This window comes from Eubalaena glacialis, chromosome 7 (genome assembly GCF_028564815.1).
Source record: "Eubalaena glacialis isolate mEubGla1 chromosome 7, mEubGla1.1.hap2.+ XY, whole genome shotgun sequence".
Taxonomy (NCBI): domain Eukaryota; kingdom Metazoa; phylum Chordata; class Mammalia; order Artiodactyla; family Balaenidae; genus Eubalaena; species Eubalaena glacialis.
The window spans coordinates 7,158,371-7,180,437 of NC_083722.1; the positions used below are offsets into that span (position 1 = coordinate 7,158,371).

At 34.7% G+C, this 22,067-nt stretch overlaps 1 protein-coding gene across 1 annotated transcript in view; it reads right to left on the reverse strand.

Annotated features, from left to right (window-relative positions):
* LOC133094923 (uncharacterized) overlaps positions 1–22,067 on the reverse strand; it is a gene marked incomplete at its 5' end in the record, with an annotated part of 263,216 nt that overhangs the window by 58,392 nt on the left and 182,757 nt on the right. The window contains one exon of the mRNA XM_061195651.1: positions 9,349–9,508. Within this exon, the coding sequence (XP_061051634.1) occupies positions 9,349–9,508 (160 nt within the window). The remainder of the gene's footprint in view (positions 1–9,348; positions 9,509–22,067) is intronic.

Here is a 22,067-nt window from a genome sequence, read left to right on the forward strand (position 1 = left end):
GCATGTATCAGTATCTCTATCCCAGATTAGATTGTCACTGTTTTCCCATGTAGACTCCTCAGAGTTTGAAACCAACTCCCTCTTGGTCAAGGGTAGTTAGTTTCCTGTACTTAGATTCTCTTGTCCTTCCCTTCAGACTTTGCAATATCTAAAGCATTATATAAATTTCAAAAAAACCCTGAGGGTTTAGTTAAAAATTGCATTCTTTGTTTAAAAATAAACTTAGTGACATATCTCATTTCATCCTAAAGAAAAAAATAAGCTTATTGTTCAAGATTTTATATGTGACTAGAGATACTTAGAAGAGGCCTGGAAAGGAATATCAGCAAAATATGAAAAACCAAAGGTTTGAAGGCATTCTAGAAGGATCCAAACTTTGGAGAGGGCAGACTTTATTTATTTGATAAATCATGAAATACTTACAAAAACAAAAACAAAACAACCCAGAAACATGTTTTTCATAGCAAGAAATTAAAAATAAGCAAGTTTCTTAAGCAAAGAGATAAATGGGTCATAGATCAACCTGGTGACAGGTTGTAGAGTGACAATGAGAGCTTTTCCAACAGCTTGCCTGAGAAAAAGCCAAGGGACCAGCCTGGAAACCAGAAACTAAATGTAGATGGCAGCGTGAGTCACTTGGAGCCCCGCATTGCGACTCTCGTTGCTGCCAAACATACAGCAGGAAGAGTCACAACAGCTTAGCTGTATTTTAGAACCTAATCAAGGCATAAAGCACAACTGCTGCTGTTGGCGGTGACAATGGAAACCAAACTGCATTCCTAATTGGAAGGGAGGAAATGTGGACAAAGAGAAACCACCAACCAAATCTCATCAGGACAAACAAAGTGTGACCAGGTTCTGCCACCAAAGTAAGCAATGTGCACGTTTCACCAAAACTTGAACGATATCAGTCAGAATGGACCAGGAGACACGCTGTAAACATGTTGGCCTATATGTTCTTACAACATTGATGCTGTCGGGGATTTTCTTTCCTCCCAGTCTGAAGATAGATCATAAGACCATGATGCAGCAGACGGATTGTCATGACTGAAACACCTGTTTGTGAGTGTAACATGAATTGCTGGTTTTGTCTGTTTCATATTCTTTCTGCATAATGGATGCTCCTAAATGGTACAAGACTGTGGCTTGTAAAGGATTTTAAATTGTGCCTGATATTTTTCCCTTTCAAAGAGCACTTTATAGGTCTTTTTTTTCCTAATTGTGAAAATAACATGTATTCATTATGAAAATTAATAGGAAATTTATAAAAGCCCAAAGAAGATCAAAGGAAGATCTAACCACTTGGACAACTTTATGTATATCTTTGTAACTTTTGACTTCACTTTACAGTCTTTCATGGGTCATTTCTGCACCAGTTCATATTGAAATACTGGGAACGATGGTTTTGGAATGGACACAGGAAGTGAGATACTAATACAGTATGAGTCTTTTTCATTCCTGTTTATCCAGTCTTAGTGCTCCCTATTACCTGTATCTGCTAAACTCTTTTCTGTGCTCCAAAATATCATAACATTTTATCCCCTGCTTGGCGCATCCTTTCTTTTGGTGGCCAATTTGTCCTTGGACTACTTACTCTTCATCTTAAATCCCCATCTCAATCATCTTCTACAGTGTGAGATCTTCAATGGCCCTTTCAAATGGGTTAATACTATCTTTGTTGAAGGTACCACAATAATATCCAGCAAATAGCTCTATTATTCCTGTAGCTTAGTGTATTGTTATTATATTTTCACTTATTTATTTCCTTACTGGACTACAAGGGAAGAGACACTCTTTTAACTTACTTTCACTTGCACCTAAGAAAAGTATGTACTTCCTAAAAAGATGATCAATAAAAAAGTGGTGAATAAATGAATGGATGGATAAATAAATAAAGTTACTTCATCTCTCTGAGCCTCAATCTTCTCATCTGCAAAATGGGAGTAATGACAAACCCCTATGTTTGCTCTGAGAATTAAATGAACCAACATATAAATTGCTTGACATTAGAGACTGAGCCACAGTAATAGCTATTTATTTGCTCCCTTCATTCCTAAAAAATATTACTTAAATTCCAAGAATTATTTTAAAAATTCTCTTTGACCTACCAAAATGCAAGTGTTCAGAGTCAAACAAATGATTTCTCTGAACAAGTAGTAATGCTATGGTGACACTTTTGCAATATTAATTTATCCAAGCTTTGTGACTATTAAAAGTCCAAAGAACACCTTATATAAATTAAATACATAAAAGGAACAAAGAGGAATAGCCAAGATTGTATTTCGATAGAGTTGTATTTTAGTCTCATTAAAACCTATACTAATGCAAGTAATGTTGGAAAACTGGTGTTTCTCAAAAAACACTAAGATGCGAAAAAGTGTTTGACTTTCATTTTTCCTGGTAAAGAACATTTTACTTCCAATGAAAAAAGAAAGACATTGTTTAATGCCTCACATGAAATTTAATTTCACACCACATAATTATTAAAAGATAAGTAGCTCCTGCATTATTAATAAGAATAAATAATAATATGGCAATTAAATAACTATCACTAATGACTTCTTCATTAATATGTTAGTAGTTGGCTGTTTTATCATGAAGAGAAATTAGAGTAAGATAGTCGAAAAATTCAGTAAATAATAAAACAGAAGCTGTGTATTGTGTCTTGGTTAATTACAAATGTATCGGATTCTTAGGGATCGCTAAAGAAGAAATTTGCGTACTGAGTACAGAAGTAGTTCAAAGCTAATAGGTGCTTTGTTACAAACAAAACTCTCTCATGTCTCTTTGAGTTTAAGTTTGTTTACTCTTAGAAAAACTTGGTTTCCTGTGTCTGAAGAAAATAAGCTTATAAAAAAGATGAAAAAGCTGCTATATAGCGCTCCAGTAAAGGGAGGCTAACAAATTAAGTGTTAATGAATCAAAAACATATGGATTACACTTCACTTCAAATAGAAATGATTTTAGAATCAAGGGGGAAAGTACTTAGCAAAATGTAAATAAGTCTTTGTCAATTTTAAAGCACAAACATTTGAGGTATCTTCAGAAAGCTCCTAGTTATTACTTTCTTTAGTCGTTATCTATCGTTTTCACTTCATAGAAGAGATCAATCTCTCCATGCCCAAATGATCTTTCAAAAGTTTAACAACATATTGGGTAAGTTATAAACAAACATCCCAGAAGTTCAGAGATTAAAAAAAGATGAAGGGAGAAAAGTGTATCAATTAACCAAAACCATCATACCAACACAGAAAAATTTCCTCTGCTCCTTGCTTACCATGATTTAAAAAACAAAGCCAAAATGTCAGTTGTCATGTACCGTTTTAAAATTTTCCTCTTTTATATATATATATATATATATATATATATATATATATATATTAAACTGTAGCTAAGATTTATATTTTCCAATTAGATCAATATCAATCTTTTTATTGCACAAGAATTGGAATTTATATGCTGTGGCTAGTTCTAATTACAGTCTACATTTATAGAAAAACCTTTAAAAGATAACTGTCTTCATGCTTCTTTAGAATTGGGAATTTGTTCAATGCAAGAAGAAAATAACCTTGGATATGGAGTTCAGAATAGATATTTTATTACTGAGCAGAAACCTCTTTATTTAAGATAATTTAGGCATAATCGTAAGCTGTATTCACTCAAGTCCCTAAGAGACATTCTTTACTGGAAAAAAAAAAAATGTTCTTCTTGAATGCAGCAATGTTTTTAGCACCTAGTCTACTACCTTCCCAACAAAGAACAGTTCATTTACCATCCTGCATTGCTGCATGTCTCTTTCACTAAGGATTCTGTTCTGGAGCCTAAGATTCTTATTTCTTACTAGTGGACACTTAATTCAGTGCCTTTCAGATGGTTGGAAAGGGGGGGACCTCCACGGGTGAAGGCTGTAAGTGTAAAAGTCCACTGGGATCACAGTCAGGGACCGGAAGGGTTACATGTAGATGGTTTCAGGGCCCACCGTTTGTTCTCCTGCTATCAGGACTGAAGATGCTCTTCAGCTCTAGCTGAGTTAGACCCTGCTTCCCACCTCCTAGACTCAGAGCAGCCTGTTTGTGCTTTGAACCAACAAGATTCAAGTCTTCTTTGTTTGGTAGTCACCACTCTGACATGTTGTTTATCCTCACCTACTTTCAAGTCCCCACCAAGCTTGTAAAATGCTCAAAGCCTTGGACCTGTCCCTCAGCTGCAGGACAGGATGATGAACACGTGATGACACATAAACACAATCCATAAGTGACGGTGGGATTTGATTGGATAGTTAGAGAATGCCATGGATCATTTGGACCTTTCATGAATAAACAACTCTTAATGATGGAAAACTGAAGCATGTATTAGACAGAGTGCATTAAGCTATTTACTTTCCAAGAAGCGAAAGTATTAGTTACAGCTTTAAAATAAGCAATTTATGAAATTCAATGCAAAGGCAACTCAAAGTCTTAACCGAATGAGTTACTTCTTTTTATTAAAACTTTCTATGGCTTCCCACTGCCTGTGATAAATATGTAGTCCTGACTAGTGTGCACTTTCCTAGTTTCCAGTCTACCTCTCTAGGCTGATCTCTCTCCTTCTTTCCATCCTTCTGTCCTTTGTTCCAGCCAAAACAAATTGCTTTCAGTTTTCAGACTTGCTTGGTATTTCCTATCACTATACCTCGACTCACTGTCTCCTTTTTCTTAGAGATGATAATTGGGTCGATAATATTCAGTTCATAGGCTCATTATTTAATTGCAAAGACAGATTCTGAATACAGACTTTTGCATGGAAAAATCTATCAAGTGTCTCCACCTCAACCCCCATCAACATGCTTCCATTTTTTCTGTTTGCTGCCACCTTGCAATTTATGACCCACATCAAAGCTCTCACCGCACTCCCTGGCTGTATTCCCCAAGTAGAGATGAGTAATACTTCCAGGAAAACGCGGCAGTCATACCATGACACAGTGCCCGCAATTTTCTGTGTCAATAACAATGGTTAGTTTTACCTCCTTAGTAATTCATCGGTAAATGTAGGTTCAGGTTTTCTTAATCATCTCCTTTTATTAAAAATTATAAATTGTATAGAACCTTCATAACAGAATTTCATCAAGAATGAACTAAAGAACTCAATTGTTGCGGTCCCTACCCAAGTACACAAAAGTAGTGGATAAAGAGCAAGGATAAGAGAACAGGGTGTGTTTCTATGTGTGTGTGATTCCCTGTATGTACACATTCATGATAAGAGGTGGGCAGCTCCTTCTCAGAGTATCCTACATATTTCCACTGTACAGCCATCCCTTAATAAAAACTATTCTAACATACAACAAAAATATTCATCTTCATTAATTGCATATGGTAGTTCTCAGATAACACAGACCCTCGAGAAATAGACTTTTTAGTTGTTATATTTCCAGTTACACTGCTTGATTGGATCTCTAAATTTACACTCCGTTGTCCCACGATGCACAACTGTCCTAACTCTCCAACCCTGCCTAGCATCCTGCTACTTCTACGAGCTTCGATAGCCCATTCTAAAGTGATAGTTTCTTTAAGAAAATAATTACAATGTAAATTAGTCTTCAACAAATAGTAAGGCACGTTTTGGAATTAAATGCCTAAGTACTGAAGCTTTGCTTCCCGATATGGTTAAAACCATTATATAAGTTGAAGCATATCCATTCAATCTATGTACCTAGAAATATCATTTCTTCTGTTGTTAATGAAGGTCCTACAGCACAAATTTATTAAAGGTATACGTTTGCATGGGATAATAATTGGGTCGATAATATTAAATTCATAGGCTCATTATTTAATTGCAAGGGCAGATTATGAATACAGCTTCTAAAATGTATTTTAATGAAAAACACTACATCCTGACCTAATCATCAACCTTATGCTATCTAATTAAGGATGCAAAAAATCATTAGAGTCGCAAAATATTAGTTCCAGCTCCATCAGGCTGTGAGCTGCCCCTTCATGAATATATATTTTTTTACTCCATGATAAATAGTTAATGAGGTAAAAATGACAAAATTTGCATGTAGGCAAATTAGTTTAATAGAATGATGTCTTTTCTGACTACTGAAAGTGACCTTTTCCTTCTCAAAAAAATGGCTAAAATACTTTGGAATTATCATCTGGCTGTCTTTGCACAAATGATAAATTGTATGTATGAACAATATAAAAATTACAAAATGCAATAATCCTAAATTCTCATCATACTCTAAATGTATTCTGTGCTTTTGCATTTATCAATTTAACAAAATGAAATTAAGCATATTATAAAGTGTCCATTTATGTGGCCATTTTTAATCCAGAGCATAAAAATGAGAAGCATGTGCTTAATAGCTAGCACTATGGCAAATATCTAGATCAAATTTTTAAAGCACAAGAATTCTAGACTACTTACTTGAAATACTTTTATATTAAAATGTCCACTCCACTCTTAATTTAGCATTTTAGATTATAGATGATTGCTCTCAATTAAACTGGTATAATATCTTGAAATCAGTACATCAATTATTCAGCAGTGCTACCTTGCTTCCCTATTGAAATAAACTAGACGAGCAAACATAAAACAAGTTAAGAAGAATAACATACAAAAATTAATCATAAGGAAGAGAAAGGCTTCATAGTATAAACACCAAGTCATGAAGAGATGTGACAAACAAATAAAATATATATGTCTATCATTTAACTTTGAGAATGTTTCTGTGTGCTTAACAAACATCACCTCAACAGCAAGAAATAACAGGTGTTCTACAGATTTTCAAATGAGTTGCATAAACAGCTCTATGAGTCTCATCACTGATGGATGCTGAGTCTGTGTTGTGAAAGGAACAGCAGCAATTCATCCAGATGTATTAGCTTCTGTTAATGGCTCAACAGAATCTAAGCCAAAATATTTTACTTAAGACACAAATGCCTTTGATTAAATCGTTTACTTTGGTTCCATTTAATCAAATTGTCTTTTCTCTGGTCCATTTGAATGTGTGCACACAGTCAGCATGATGGGCTAGAAGCTCAAGTGACACTCTTCCTGAGTTCCACTCTTGTCCCTCATGTGTCAGCTAAGCCATTTTACAAAGAAGAGAATAAATATTAATTTTAAAGAATTAAGGAATTTCACAATCTCCTTTAATTTTCCTTCTAGCACTTAAGCGCTAGTTGATTTCTCCCTCCCTCCCTCTTCTCCTCTCTTTCCTCCTGTTCTTCCCATTCTCCCCCATCTCTCATTCTCTGTTTTTCTCTGTATTCTCTTGTTCAACTCACATCATTTTGGTACTTAACTTTGGTTGCCTTCCAAATTCCTAAACTTCCATGTTGTGAAACTTAATGACAAAATAAAATGAACAGGCACTTCGAAATTATCCTAGAGAGAAAGTGCTCTTGGCTTGATTTTTAGGATCATTTCAACCACTTTGGCCTTTTAAAAAGTATGCTGTTAGTCAAAGATTTTTGAAGAAGAAACCAAAATGAATATAAGGTAAAGTAAAAACTGTTTTACTTAGTCAAGGACAGTGGTCTTGAAAATGTCTGCTGTAATTTTAAACTAATTATTAAATTAACAGAATTCAAGACATATTGAGTATATTGTTAGTAAACCCATGTGGAATTTTTTTAAAAGCTAATGTTTAGGTTTCTATCAAGTAGAGAACAGGATGAGGTAGATTTTATATGGGCAGACTAAATATGTTTAATAATTCAATGGTTCATGCACACATTCTTTTATGTATTGAAAAAATAGACAATAAAAATGTACTATATTCTGCAGACCCTGTTAGGGATTGAGGACACAAAGATGGAGAAACTATTGGTTTATTACACAAGAAGATCTTCGTCTAAAGAGGAAGAGGGACACATGGGGAGTTAATCCCTAGACTGTGTGTTAGATGCTGGAAAGGTCAAGTAAAACAGGCAGTTTTAGCAAAAAGGAGATGGTTCCCTCTGGCAGCTCCACCGAGAAAACACTCAAACTGAGCCCTAGAGAATAATTCGTTTGCCCGGTGGTACGTGAGGAGTTGGGAGGCTGTCCTTCCAAACAGAGAGAAATGTACGGTAATGTGAAACAGTATGACATATTTAGCAAATTATCCATATATTTATATGGCCTCCTCATATTTTGCTAAGAAGCATTTGGTAAGAGGAATGTTGAGAAAGGATGGGAGAGATGAGCACACAGGAGATGTCACTGGAGAGGTAGAAAAGAATCAGATCAGACGGCAAACACACAATAGTATGAAGTTATTGAAGGTTTTATGACGGGACTGCAGGGTCAGACTTGCATTTTCGAAATACTATTTTGACAAGAGAGGAGAGTGAATTCATGGACAGTGCAACAACGTGGCAACTGTAGCATGAGATTGAAGGCAGAGAAAGCCACTGGCCAAGTATGGCTGTCATTCAGAAGGTGGGCATTGAGGTCCTAGACATAGGTAGTAGCAAATGGAATAGAGAGGAGGAGATATTAAGGAAGACAAAGAAAAGTCTAGAAAAACTCTGAGTTTTAGATCTTTGTGATTCAGAGTACATGAAAATGCCAAGTACAGAGATTATGGAAGTGTAAATGGCACAGGTAAAATGTATGCATTAATTAATTAACTAATTAAGTCGATTTTGTTTGGACCATACTAGGTTTTAGGTAAATTTGGAACATTCATCTGGAGATATCAAGTAGGCTGCTGGATTGTATTTTGGGGGGACTCAGAAAGGAGGTGTATTCTGGAGACACGTATTTGATCATCTTCAGCCGGATGGAAGACACTGTTTGAAAGGAGGTTTATCAAAGGACAGTGTGGAGAGTCAGACAAGGAATAAACCAAGTACAGAACCCTGGGAGATGCTAACACATAAGAGGCTGGTGAAGCCAATGAAAAGGCAAAGGAGATTTCTCCTGAAAGAGGGAAATTAGTCTAGGGAACTGACTAACAAAAGCATCAATGGAGAAAGGCAGAAATAATATCCCTTTCCTCCCGTTCACTCAAAGTCACTTTAAAGCTGAAAATCTTGTCATGTGTGGAAACTCATTCTTTTATGTTCTTCAAAACCGTTGTGTAATTTTGCCATATACATATATATACATATATATATGTATATGGCAGGTATCAATAAATATTTTTATAAGAAAATAAGAGTGCTGAACTATAAGTACCATCTGGTCATGTCTCCTCATTTCGACTAATAAAAAAATCAACATACAATTGAGTGGCAAGATTTGCACAGTGGTGGTGATCAAATACAATAGTAAATGGCTTCAAAAGCAATGTGAGAAAATTTAACAGCTGGCTGATATGCTAACAGAATGAGCTTCTTTCGTGCAGTCAAAACACAAATCTACTTCAAACCAACTCACCTTCCTTCTCTCACCATTGAGTCCTCTCCATTGCTCAGATCTTTTTACTATATAGCTTAGTTCCTGATTGGAAATCTCCAAATCGTATGGTATAAAAAACTTGGTTTCTTCACTGTGGATGCGCTGAAATGCGTCTAATATCCAGGAATCATTGTGCAATCTAAAAGCAAAATCATTTGTTATCTGTTTTTTTCCCCAAATATTGTTTGCTTTTTTTCCAAAAATGTTAAACACTTTGTCTCTTTTATAAATTTCTATGTATTTAATTCACTAGTCCCCTTTCTTTTTCAGAAATTATTTGACTAAGATTCCAGAAATGACTTAATAATTTTCTCTGCTAGATATCATAATCCAACAACTATTTGGGATTTTTACAGCTATCTCCTAGAAGCCTACTATGTCTGATTCTAAGTTATAGACTGTAGAAAAATGAGAAATATTTAGCCATTAGTTTGTATATGAGTGTCCAAATTAGTTCAAATGTAAGGGATTTGTCAAAGGAAATTTGAGTTTGGATTTATATTTCCTCAGCAAGTTGGTTTTAGTGTCATGCCACCAGCTCAGTCAGCACAGAGGTTTTGCTTGGTTGGTTGCTTTACAACGTGAGTAATAAATGGGCAAATCTGGTGAAGCATCTAACCTGATGAACCACTCATTTAATCTTTTCCCATTTTTCAAAACAACTCCAAATATTCATTTAGAAAAGCACTGCTTTTCTTGTGATATTGATAAAGTGACAACAAAGTATCTTACTAAAAAATATTAATACTTCATTAGTAACATTTAGATGAGTATTATAAACATTAATTAAGCCAATGCTTATAAAACTTTCCCATAAATTACCTCTAAGTTCAGAGAAGAGAAAATGTGTATTCTATCCCTAATCTATCAGTATATTTGTTTTAATATAATGTTTGTTTTTTGTAAAAGTTTAAGTAAAATTAAAACTCTGGGGAAATATCATATTTATCCTGTGACTTAGTGGACACTTGGCTGACCATGTTTGCCTGGAACCAGTTTAAGAAAGACAGAATTGTGCCACTAACAGTCCGTAGGCCAGATCAAGAACCCTAATGCATCACAGTGTCAATAAACTACCCATTTGAGAAGTAAGTTTTTACAAGCCCAAAATATAAATTAGACTATCCAGATAATTAAGGATCACATGGAAATGACTTTCTACATGGTGTGGAGAATTTTAAGTATTTTCTTTCAATGATCAGGATAATTATATTTTGCTTTAAATGGGCTAGATAATAAAATTTAAATGTATTGCTTTCCTATTATAATGGTAATTTCACATTCACTGTGTTACCTAGCTTTACCTTAATCCTGTCATTTACATATTTACATGTTAAAATCAAAAGTTAGTCTTACTCTTTATAAGTAACAGAGAGAGAATTTAAACTCAGAGTTAACTCCAAAGTTCATTTTATTCCATCACCTGACTCTTCAGTGAAAATAACTGACACACACATATCTTCATTTAACTAGATCCTTTCCAAAATAGTAAAAATAGATTTTTTTGATCCTTCTTGCCACCTAAGATGCATGTGTCTTTTTTCCCCCCAACTATTTTTCATTCATTGCATAGTGGAAATACAGTCAGCCTTCTGTATCCGCAGGTTCTATACCTACAGATTCAACAAATCAGGGATTGAAAAAATTTTGGAAAAGAATTCCATAAATTTCCTAAAAGCAAAACTTGAATTTGCTGTACACAGGTAACTATTTACATAGCATTTACATTGTATTAGGCATTGTAAATAATCTACAGATGATTCTAAGTACAGGTGACCCTTGAACAACATGGATTTGAATTGTTCAGATCCACTTACACATGGATATCTTTCAATAAATATACAGTCACCCTTCCTATGTCTGGGTTTCACATCCACAGGTTCAGCCAATCATGTATCACAAACTTAATACACAATCCGCAGTTCTACAGTTCACTGAATCCTAGGAGGTGGAACCCCAGGATTTGGAAGGCTGACTACAGGACTTGAGCATCTCATCTGGCGGGGACCCGGAACCAATCCTCCATGGATACTGAGAAACAACTGAAAAAGCAAAACTGCCACCCGGCGTCTCTGATGGTCCATATGGCTTGGTGCCATCTTGAAATACAACTACTGTTCTTACTATGTTTGGAGATTCTAGGTCAGCCGTTTGAATGATTTGCTAGTTGTCTTGTTAAACAAGAACTAGGCTTTACCATTCTCTTAAGCTTGTTTAATGTAACATTCATCTTTTTCTTTTAATGGTGGTAAGATTTAATGTAGTTAAATTACTGTCAATTTGCCGCCATAAACATTTTCTATATGAAGATTTTAAGTGCAGGATTATGAACAATGCAATTAACTTTGAATTAATTAGGAATCACGGTCCTGTTTCTGCTAGCTTTTGCTTCTTTTGCCCAGGAAATGTCTGTCTCCTCTTTACATCTCCTTCATTCTGTGTGAAAGAATAATTATACAAACATCCAAGCCAGGATCTACAGGATGGTAAACAAATGCTTTAACAGAGAACAAAATGGCACATTGGAATATGGAAAGCTGTATGAAGGTCAATTACGTTTTATTTTGATTTTGAATTTTTTTTTTTTTTTTTTTGCCATTTTGAGTGGCATTTCCCAGTGAAAAGCTTCACTATGGGATGTGAATGAGTCAACTTACCAACCTCTATTAGTTTTTAGCATATTTGTCAGCTCTATAGAGCCAGCTTACACAAACAAGGAGAAAATAGTCTATGGTCATAGTCGTATATGCAAAATTTAGAAATAAATTGAACGTTGATAATTCTGTAATTCATTTGATAATATAATCAGTCAAGCAATGTAACATTTATCCAAAAGTGAATTGTTTTATCCTTTTGGATATTTATGCAGTCCACACTGATCAAATTTGGTGAACATCTATTAAATATTCACTTTTTTGATTCTCTTGAGAAAGTTAATGATTCCAGCTAAATGTTAGAATAATTTCCATTAAGATAAAAAATGTAAAAACAGTTCCAATTTCATAAATAAATCAGGCATTGGTAGACATTGATGAGAAAGAGCAACAGACTATTTTCTCTGTGTATTTACAGTATTAGAATCGTTCAATAAAATGTTAAATTTAAACTTTCCGTGATCATACGTAGTTATGAAATTTTGTTATTTTCAAATAGGTTAAAAATAACACAAATACACGTATGTATTTTCATATTTTTGCCATTTTTGGTATGTGTATATAAATATCAGATTGAATTGCATAAAATTGAAGATATTGGATCATATTGAATGAAAGAGAGAAAAGGAGAAAAGCAAACATGGAAAGAATTCTATTGATTAGTGAATCTAAAAGGAGAATACACAAGGTCATTGCACTACTTTTGCAATTTGTGTAGGTTTGTTTTTAATAAAAAGCTAAAATTTTATGATATTCTACTGAAATACACATCATTACATGGTGATGGTTAAAAATTTTAATTTCTTTTAACAATACAACTATTCAATATGTCTAAAAATTTTACATTTTTAAATTTCTTCAAAATGTAATTAAAAGAGAGACTACATTCCACCTGTTCGTAAAGCCTTAGGCATTATTGTTTATAGAAATAGGTCACATATTATGCCACAGGTTCTGGTGATGGACAATGAAACAAAGTAATTTACAAAGTCCTCTGCCCTGTGTCCTACATTTGAAGCAATTCACTGCTTGGTGAATGGCAGAAGCTATTATGTTTGGTTCACATCTGAATGTGGGTCATTTACAGAAACCTAGCACATGACATTTCTTTTCAAGATAAAAAGGACAAGTGTGAACATTTAGCTAATATAGTATTTTAAGGGTCGTGAAAAGAATGGAAACTATAACTTAAAATAGCTCTAAATTCAAAAAATATATAAAAATGAAGAAGAATCAAATAAGATTGCTTATTTCTAACTCCAAAAGTTACAAGAGATTTCAGCAGTATGGCTTTATACATATTGTAGTCAATGTGCTTATGATTTAAGTTTGAAAACTACTTACCTGCTGGTGTAAATACATTAGACTGTGGCAGGTACAGCTCTGAATAGACAGCGTGTAAACAGTCAGGTTTCTCATAGAGTGACAAGCATATGCTTGCTAAAATTCATTCATTCTTTTTTTTAATATTTTAAACTTTTTTCTAAAATACAAATATTCTTTAGCAGAATCGTTGAACACTTTAGATGAGGTGTGACACTGAAATGCTTATATGTATGGAGAAAGCTTTGGTTGGCTTTCTAGAAATACTTGAGCAGTCACTATTCTGTTTAATAGTAATTAAAATCCAAATGGCTTTGGTATGAACTTGTACTAAATGGAGAAAAAGGGAAATACAAGGAAGCCATGAAGAAGAGAAAGAAAATAAAGAAGGAAAAGTAACTTTAGTAAAAGGAAAAAGAAACTCAGAAAATAAAAATGTGCACGCAATGGGAAATAGTGTAGAACCACCCCCATCCCTGCACCACCATTTCCAGAGACAGTCCTGTCACAGGCTTCTAGTTATGAAGTGTATATCCTTCAATGCATGCGTCGTCTCATGTTTGTAAGGGGACAATCATCCTCCTCATTCACTCCTCATTCATGTATTTACTTGGTCAGCAAATATTCACATGTGCCTATCAAATGCCAAGTACTTGGTAAGTGCAACCAGTAGGGGAGGGGATAGGGGAAGATTCCTGGAAGGAGGTGGAAAGGAGCCCTCATGACAGAGTGATGGGGAGGTCACAGAGTGATGGGGAGGTCACAGAGTGATGGGGAGGTCATAGAGTATTAAGGTTGTACAATGTGGGGAAGGCATGGCCACAATCAAGAGACCTCATATTTGTAAGAGTAATAGAAACCATTAAAGCAAGAATAGATTTTTTTTAATTAAAAATTATTCTGGTTACAGTGAGAATAGATTAAAAGGGGCAAGAGGGAATATAAGAAGACTAGTTGAAGGCTGACATTACAGTAAGTCATGGGAGAGATTAGGGCATGTTGGACAGGGAAAGGACCCTATGGATAGAATGAGATGAACTAGTTCAAGAGCTAAGGAACCACCAGAACCTGGAGAAGGTTTGTATGGAGGGTGAGAGAGAGAAAGTATTTGAGGACACCTCCCAGGTTTGTTTGTTTGTTTGCTTGTTTCTTTTTTTCAGAACTGGATGGGTGATCTTGGCATTTACTGATATAGGAAACCCCTTCCTTCCTTCCTTCCTTCCTTCTTTCCTTCCTTCTTTCCTTCCTTCTTTCCTTCCTTCCTTCTTTTCCTTCCTTTCCTTCCTTCCTTCTTTCTTTCTTCAGAACTGGATAGGTGATCTCAGCATTTACTGAGAAAGCAAACCCTACGTGAAGAGGTGATCTGGAGAGAAGACATGAGTTTCTTTTCAGAATGTCGATTTGGAAGTCCCATTGGCCTATATATGTGGAGTTGTCAAAGTTAATAGAAAGTTCTAAATTGCTTAATTAAATTCATATGTATCTTGAAAGAGCTAAATTTTAGAACTAAACTTAGCTGCCTAAATCACAAATCTGTTAGAAATATACAATTTAAATCAATTAACTTGTTCCAAAGGAGCAGATCAAGGTTTAAGTTTGATTTTACTACTCACATTTTAAAGATAAACGAAAGAGAGTCAGAGAGGTTAAACTATTGCCAAAGGACACACAGCTGGTAAGTAACAGAGCCAAGATCCAAGCCAGATATTGAACTACCACATCACAGCCATTCATTAGGCAAAAATTCACCACAGATATGAATTTTAAGTAATCTTATTGTTAAAAAAATTAAGAAATATGACGTAGAAGTAATATTGCAGTTTTGGGAGTTGCGAAGACTGCATAAAGACAGGAGTTGCAACCTTAGGCAAATTACTTAAAGTCATGAAGGCTTGGTTTCTTCATATGAAAGGAGATGACAGTAACTGGTCCTGAATCACAGACTCAGTCTGAGGTTTAAGTGAGGTAATCTATATACTGTATTCAAACCAGGGTTGGCGTATACAGTAAGTGCTCAGGACACGACAAAAATTACTATTCAGTAACTAAAAGGAAAACATTAAAACTTTTCTTTGTGATCTCCATTTTGCTGATTTGTATGGCATGTGATGGAAGTTTTTTGGACCTATACTTGGAGATCCTGAAATTATTATGAGAGCCAATAATATATTTGTTAGGGTTAGGATTCTAGTCTTTCTCATGACCACAAGGATCAGCTCTACGAGTTCATACCGTCTTATATTGCATTGCGGGAATTAGGTTATGTAGATGGATCAGGTTTACTAGGGAAACCCAAACTATAAAGAGTAAGTGAACCAGAAGAACTTACGGCAGTGTTTTCTCAAATCAAACTAATCTGTGAGGTCTTAGCCACTGAGAAAGCACAGGGCTGATAATAGGTCCTGGTCTCACGATCAACATTGATGGCAAAGGTATTGCTCAAGCACTTAACCCAGACCTAAGGCTGAGACACCTTCTATCATTTGTGCTGCTGCAGGATGATAGCTCCATCACAAGCGTGTCCAAGATCACCAGAAACCCGTCTGCTGTTCTGAGCATCTAAGCATGCCACATATTAACCTACTTACCAGATCATTAAAGAGAAAAGACTACTCAGATAGGGAGGTGGCGTATAGGGATTGGGACAGTGGAATTGAGTATTGGCGAGAGGGGAGCTAGAGATCATTCTGCACCTATGATGTGGTCAGCACTTCCTAAGGTCCTTTGGATTTCTTACATACAGTGCCCAAGTGTTTTGCATTTCCCCTGCTATGTGCATCATCATGACCCTTTAAAATTTCTCCTTCCACACTGCGCTGTATTTTTTAAAAATTGGCTGTTGCCAAAAAATTCAAACTAAAACCCTATCCTGATCACTTGGATAAATCAAATTAACACACATGAGAGCCATGTGTGTACCTTTTCACATGTCTTCATTATACTCTGGATGAGTTCAAAATAAAAAACACTTGGGAGCTAATGTCATTTGAACATACAGCCTGTGAGCCCCATTTTATCTGAAAGAGAAGGTGTATGTTCATCACGTAGATATTGTATTCATTTATTTGTTCATGTTTTTAATCAAACACATATCAGTTGTGTGTCCATTGTATTCCAGCCACTTTTCTGGGTCCAGAGAGGAGACTGGTGAATTCTAGAGTTAACAATCTTGCCTTCAGTCCTCAGTCCAGAGTTTCAAGTTATTTTGCCTCTATATCTATAGTTCTTTTTCATTTTTAGTTGACTACTGATGTAACATTTAAAATACATGGTTCAGAGTTTAACATACCATTTTATGTACATCTAATCCTCATTGGCTTGTGGCAGCAAACCAAAATTGTTGTTCTTTATGTTTGATTATTTGTTTGTTCAAGTGTTTTAGTGATAAGTATAGTGAAAATGCTTCAGGAAGATTTTTAGAGATTATACATAATGCTAAGGCAGAGAAGTGGAGAATAACATTGGCTTGTACACATTATGCTATCAGGTGCAAGTACTTACATGGAAGTGAAAAAGGAAACTTCATGTCCCCATGGCCTAAAACAAGCCCAAACCATGAATTTGGACTGTGCCAACAAGATAATCTATACGTTGTCACCTCATTCAGGTACATATACTGTCTTAACATCTACTTGCTATTGGTCAGAACTCACATACCCACTTTCCCACAAGCTCTGGATTTAAATAAATAAATAAATAAATAAATAAATAAATAAAAGGAGATCCAGTAGATTAGTTTAGTTTCTTTTATCCTAGAGTTACAGAAGCAGGCTAATTTACCAAAACCCAGTTCACCAAATGACTGATTAACAATTTAGACTTAATTGACCAGCTTTTATTTTATTCTTATAAGAGAATATCATGTCAAGGAATGTTCTGTTTATCCCTGACCCAGCTTCTTGCAGCTATAGATGGGGACAGTTGGAGTAGAAATAGACCCTTCTATTTGCAGAAGAAAAGATGGAAGAGGAGTCAGGATATAGCATGAAGTCAACCGCCCACATCAGAGAGCTTGGTTATGAGAAACAGGGGGAGGGTACTGATGGGCTTTTGGCAAATGGGTGATCAGTGAATTGATCTGGACCCAAAGCAATGAGCCATTTTGGTTACAATCTTTCAGTTTACTGGAGCTGACACAAAGTAGCATCGGAATCTTTTAAAGAGCTCTATTCCTATACAAGCATGTCAAAATGTGCATAAGTCCATTTCTGCCTATCAGGGCACAGAGTGCCCATAACTCAGTGACAATTTAAGAGGGATGAAAATTATTTAGCAATATTTAGAACTTTTTCCTTTACATGGTCAATACATTTTGCCTTTAGTAAGGAAAACTGTAAAGAAGATTGATTCAGAAGTGGAAAATCTTTGATTATCTTATACATATTCCCTAGACAATGAATATGCTCATAATATTCTCATCAAAATCTGTCTTTAAATTATTTTAATCTAAATTAACTTTCCTAAGTAATAAATGACAGTAGCTAAAACTTATAAGCCTATTCAGAACTATTAAGACAATGATCAAGAAGACATCAGCACTCCAAATACTAATTAACTCGAGTACCAGTCTTTCAGATTTGTGTATCGCTTCCAGGAATATAAAAGCTTAAACAAATCTGTCATTTAAATTGTGGTTTCTCATTCTCTGCATATTACAAAAAATATGTGTGCAGCCTATAGATCTTTTGGACTATTCAGATAAAGAATTTAGAGTTAAAGGGTCCATATAAAATCAATAGAAGCTTTACTTGGAAGAGTTATGAAGAACGCTGCAAAGCTAAATATGCAGTAAACAGTCTGAGAGGTATAGGTGGTCATTAGAGTTTCTCCCTTATGCCAATGCCTGTAGATGACCATCTATAAAAGTCTGGTAAAAAGGAAAATTTTTAAAAAGAAACTCTAGAAAAGAAGAGCTCTATCACATCCAAAACATAAGCTGATGAATTAAAATTACTTAAAAGAAAAACCAGTAAGATAAAATGGCAAAACAGTTAATATCTAAAGATAATACAAACTTAAAGAACAGACCCGAAAAGTAAAAAATAAAAGGATGTCTCATTTAGATCTTGACACTATCTACATCAAATGAATTCTACACAGCTTATGATAAGGAATTTAATGAAAAAATGTCCAACTTAATAAAAATAGAAGCAAATAATTGTCAAATTTCTGAATGAGGAAAGTTTTTTTTTGATTAAGAGATATTTAAAGTCATAAAAATGATCAAAAGACTTTACTGTATATGAATTATAAATATCTATTTTTTCAAAATAAAAAAATTAATTTAAAAGATAATTTTCAAATGGAGAAAATATCCACAAGCATTAATACTGTTATTATATATTATATATTAAACTCATATAACTCAGTAAGAAAAACATTTAAATACTCTATAGAAAGAAAGGCAAAAGGACACTTAAAAGGCAATTCACACAAGAGGAAAATATAAATGGGTGATGAGCATACTGAGAATATTTAGTGACAGAAGATGCATGCACATTTAGAAAAGGATGAGATTTCATTTCTTCCATGAGAGTATAAAAGGTTAACACATGATGTGAACATGACTTGCTAAGTTTCCTCATGCACGGCTGTGGAAGCATAACTCTATACAACTTCTCTAGAAAATAATTTCACAATAGTTATCAAATGTCTTGGAAACATCAAATTCTCTGAACCAGAATTTCTGGGTCTCTAGGACTCTATTCAAAGAATGATTGAAAATGGGGACAAGACCCTGAGGCTTAAGATGTTCATCAGAATTATTTATAAGATGCACAAAAATGAAAATAATCTATTGTCCAGGAATAAAGTAATATTTAAATATTTTATACTGCTTATATGGTATAAAATATTGTATAGGCATTGTATGTTCATGAAATAACATGAAAATATCATATAACATTAAGTTTGAAATCAACATGTATCAGAGAAAGAAAATATCATATGATATCACTTATGTGTGGAATCTAAAAATGATACAAATGAACTTATTTACAAAACAGAAATAGACTCACAGACATAGAAAACAAACTTATGATTACCAAAGAAGATAGCAGGAGGTGGGGGGGATAAATTAGGAATTTGGGATAACATATACACACTACTATACATAAAATAGATGAACAACAAGGACCTACTGTATAGCACAAGGAACTCGGCTCAATATCTTTTAATAACCTGTAATGGAAAATAATCTGAAAAAATATATATATATGTATAATTGAATCACTTGCTATACACTTGAAACTAACACATTATAAATTAACTGTACTTCAATTTAAAAAAATAAAAACAAACATAAAAATCAACATATAAAGTTATACTTACAGTACAATTTCAACTTTGTAAAAATAAATATACACAGGAAAAGACTGAAATAAATTTATCAAAAGATTAACAATGCTTTGTTTCGATGGTGAGATTATTGATACTTTTAATTTATTTTTTGATTCTTTTCAGTAGTTTCAATTTTTTTACTAAATAACATATCCTTACTATAATAAGGAAAACCATTAAAAAGATCAATGCTTTTTTTACAGCTACAAAATCCAGTCAAAGTAATTACACCCAGCTCAAGAACCTCCTTGCACAGAGGCAAGGAACCAGCATCCTGGTCAATTCTTCTCCTAGAGCTATGGAAAGTGAGAATTTTTCTAGTAGAAACACTTCAGCAAGAAATTATTCAGGCTCTTGGAGAAATGAGATCCAATCAGCCAAACTCAATAGGGTCCAATCTGGAGCTTACACAGCCAGTCCCCATAATGTGGAGCTTCTGGTGCCCAGAGCTAGACAAAATGCTCTATTAATGCTCTTCCTGCACCACAGCCTTGATCTTCTTTTATGCCAGCAGTGTTATCACGTTTTGACAACACTGATTCAAAAGCCCGGAAGAGTTAGGAGTGTTGCTTTAACATCTGGATTAGGAATGCTAACCTAAATCAGTCGACATGCACAGATCCATATTGGGATTTTTCACTGAGATGAGTTCTTATGATTTCTGTGTCTCTTTGCCTATTTTTATGTCAGAGCAAAACACCATTTCATTGACCAGATGCCTCTGATGGTGACAGTGCTTGCTTCATAGAAGAGTTGGGCTGCCCAGCTCTCCACCATCTCAGAAAAAGATAGTTTAGAAATATCAGTAAAGAGAGAATTATTCAGTGGACATGTTGGAGTAACTTTATTTATTCGTATGGAAAATACAGGTATTTTCCCTGTTGGATACAACTGTAAATTTATCATCATCCAAAGGACTCTTAAGAGCATCTGCTTCTAAAATACAAACAAAACCTGCTTACGGTTACTGAGCATGCCTAGCTCTAACAAGACAGGTTAAGCACAAAGACAGTGAGGGGCTGGGGGGAAAGAGTGAACAAAACTTGTTTATTCCTCCAGAATTTTGTTTTAGTTTCATTCTCTATGATGTCTGGACGCTTCCTCTTCCCTTAATCATTTCTTCATCCATTACAGATCTTCCCACTCCTCCTATCAACCCTTCCCCATGGGGTAATCTTTCTGTTTTATTTTAAAGCAAACAACTATTTGTTTAGGTAGCAAAAGATTAAATCCCAGTTATTTGGTGCATAAATTCTGTGCTTGCGTTTTTTAATACTTTACAAGTACTCTTGATAATAAAAATGTAGACTTTGGAGCAAGCAAAGCATCGTTGTAAACATTTATCTTATTTTAAGTGAGAAGAGATATAGTGATATGGGAATGAAGGAGACCTACCATGACCCGATCATTTTTTTAATCCTACAAAAGTCTAAACAACATGATACACTATTTTATTTCTTTAACCCCTCTAGGAAACTCTAGTCATATTAAGTAGTAGAGTTACACTTCATGTAGAGCCTCTTGTAAGATCTACACATACGCGTTACACAAGAAAATGCCTAAAATCCAGCAAGTGAACATCATTGCCTAAGGCTACACGACAAGTTAGTGATCAAATGAAAACTGAATGATCAGGGAAGACTTTCTTCCCTTCCCCAGGAACGTAAGTGCTCAGGAAAGATGACATGCAGTGCTTCTGACATGTCCAAATATAAACCAAGACTGTGCCTAAACAACATGGATCCCCTGACAATTAGGCAAATTTACTACCCTTATGTTAGTGACCAAAGGGCCCCATCAGAGAATGATCAGTCTATTGAAGGAAAAGTTAAGGAGTGAATTCACCTCCCATTTCATAGAAAATAACAGTGGCTATCAAATGTGCTTGCATTTGCAATTGTCCTTATCTCTTTACCTATCACATCAAGAGATAAGACTTTTTTCCCTAAATCCAAGGTTTGTCATCACATGTAGTCAACCTTGGGTCTTCAGAGACCTTGCTCAATCAATCATCCTCCCTTGCTTAGACATCTTCCATATTTCTCCTTCTTTTAGAATTTTCATCTATGCATGTTAATATATTCAAACCACACCCATATTAAAAGCCACTCTTTTTAAAAAAATTTTTTCCAACCACCCTCCATTTGCATCATGGTTTTGTGAAAAGAATTGGCGGTAAGTCTTGACTCCGTATGCTTCACTTAGCTCACTGCAATCTAGCATCTACCCTACAAAGCAATGAAACTCAAGGCTTCCTCCACTCAAATCTGTAGTCTATATTGTTTTCTCTGAGCTCTATACTCATCTATATTAACTTCTTATGATATATTTTCCCTTGTCAATATCAGATATCTCAAGGTCAATCTGAGGGAAAATTTAACC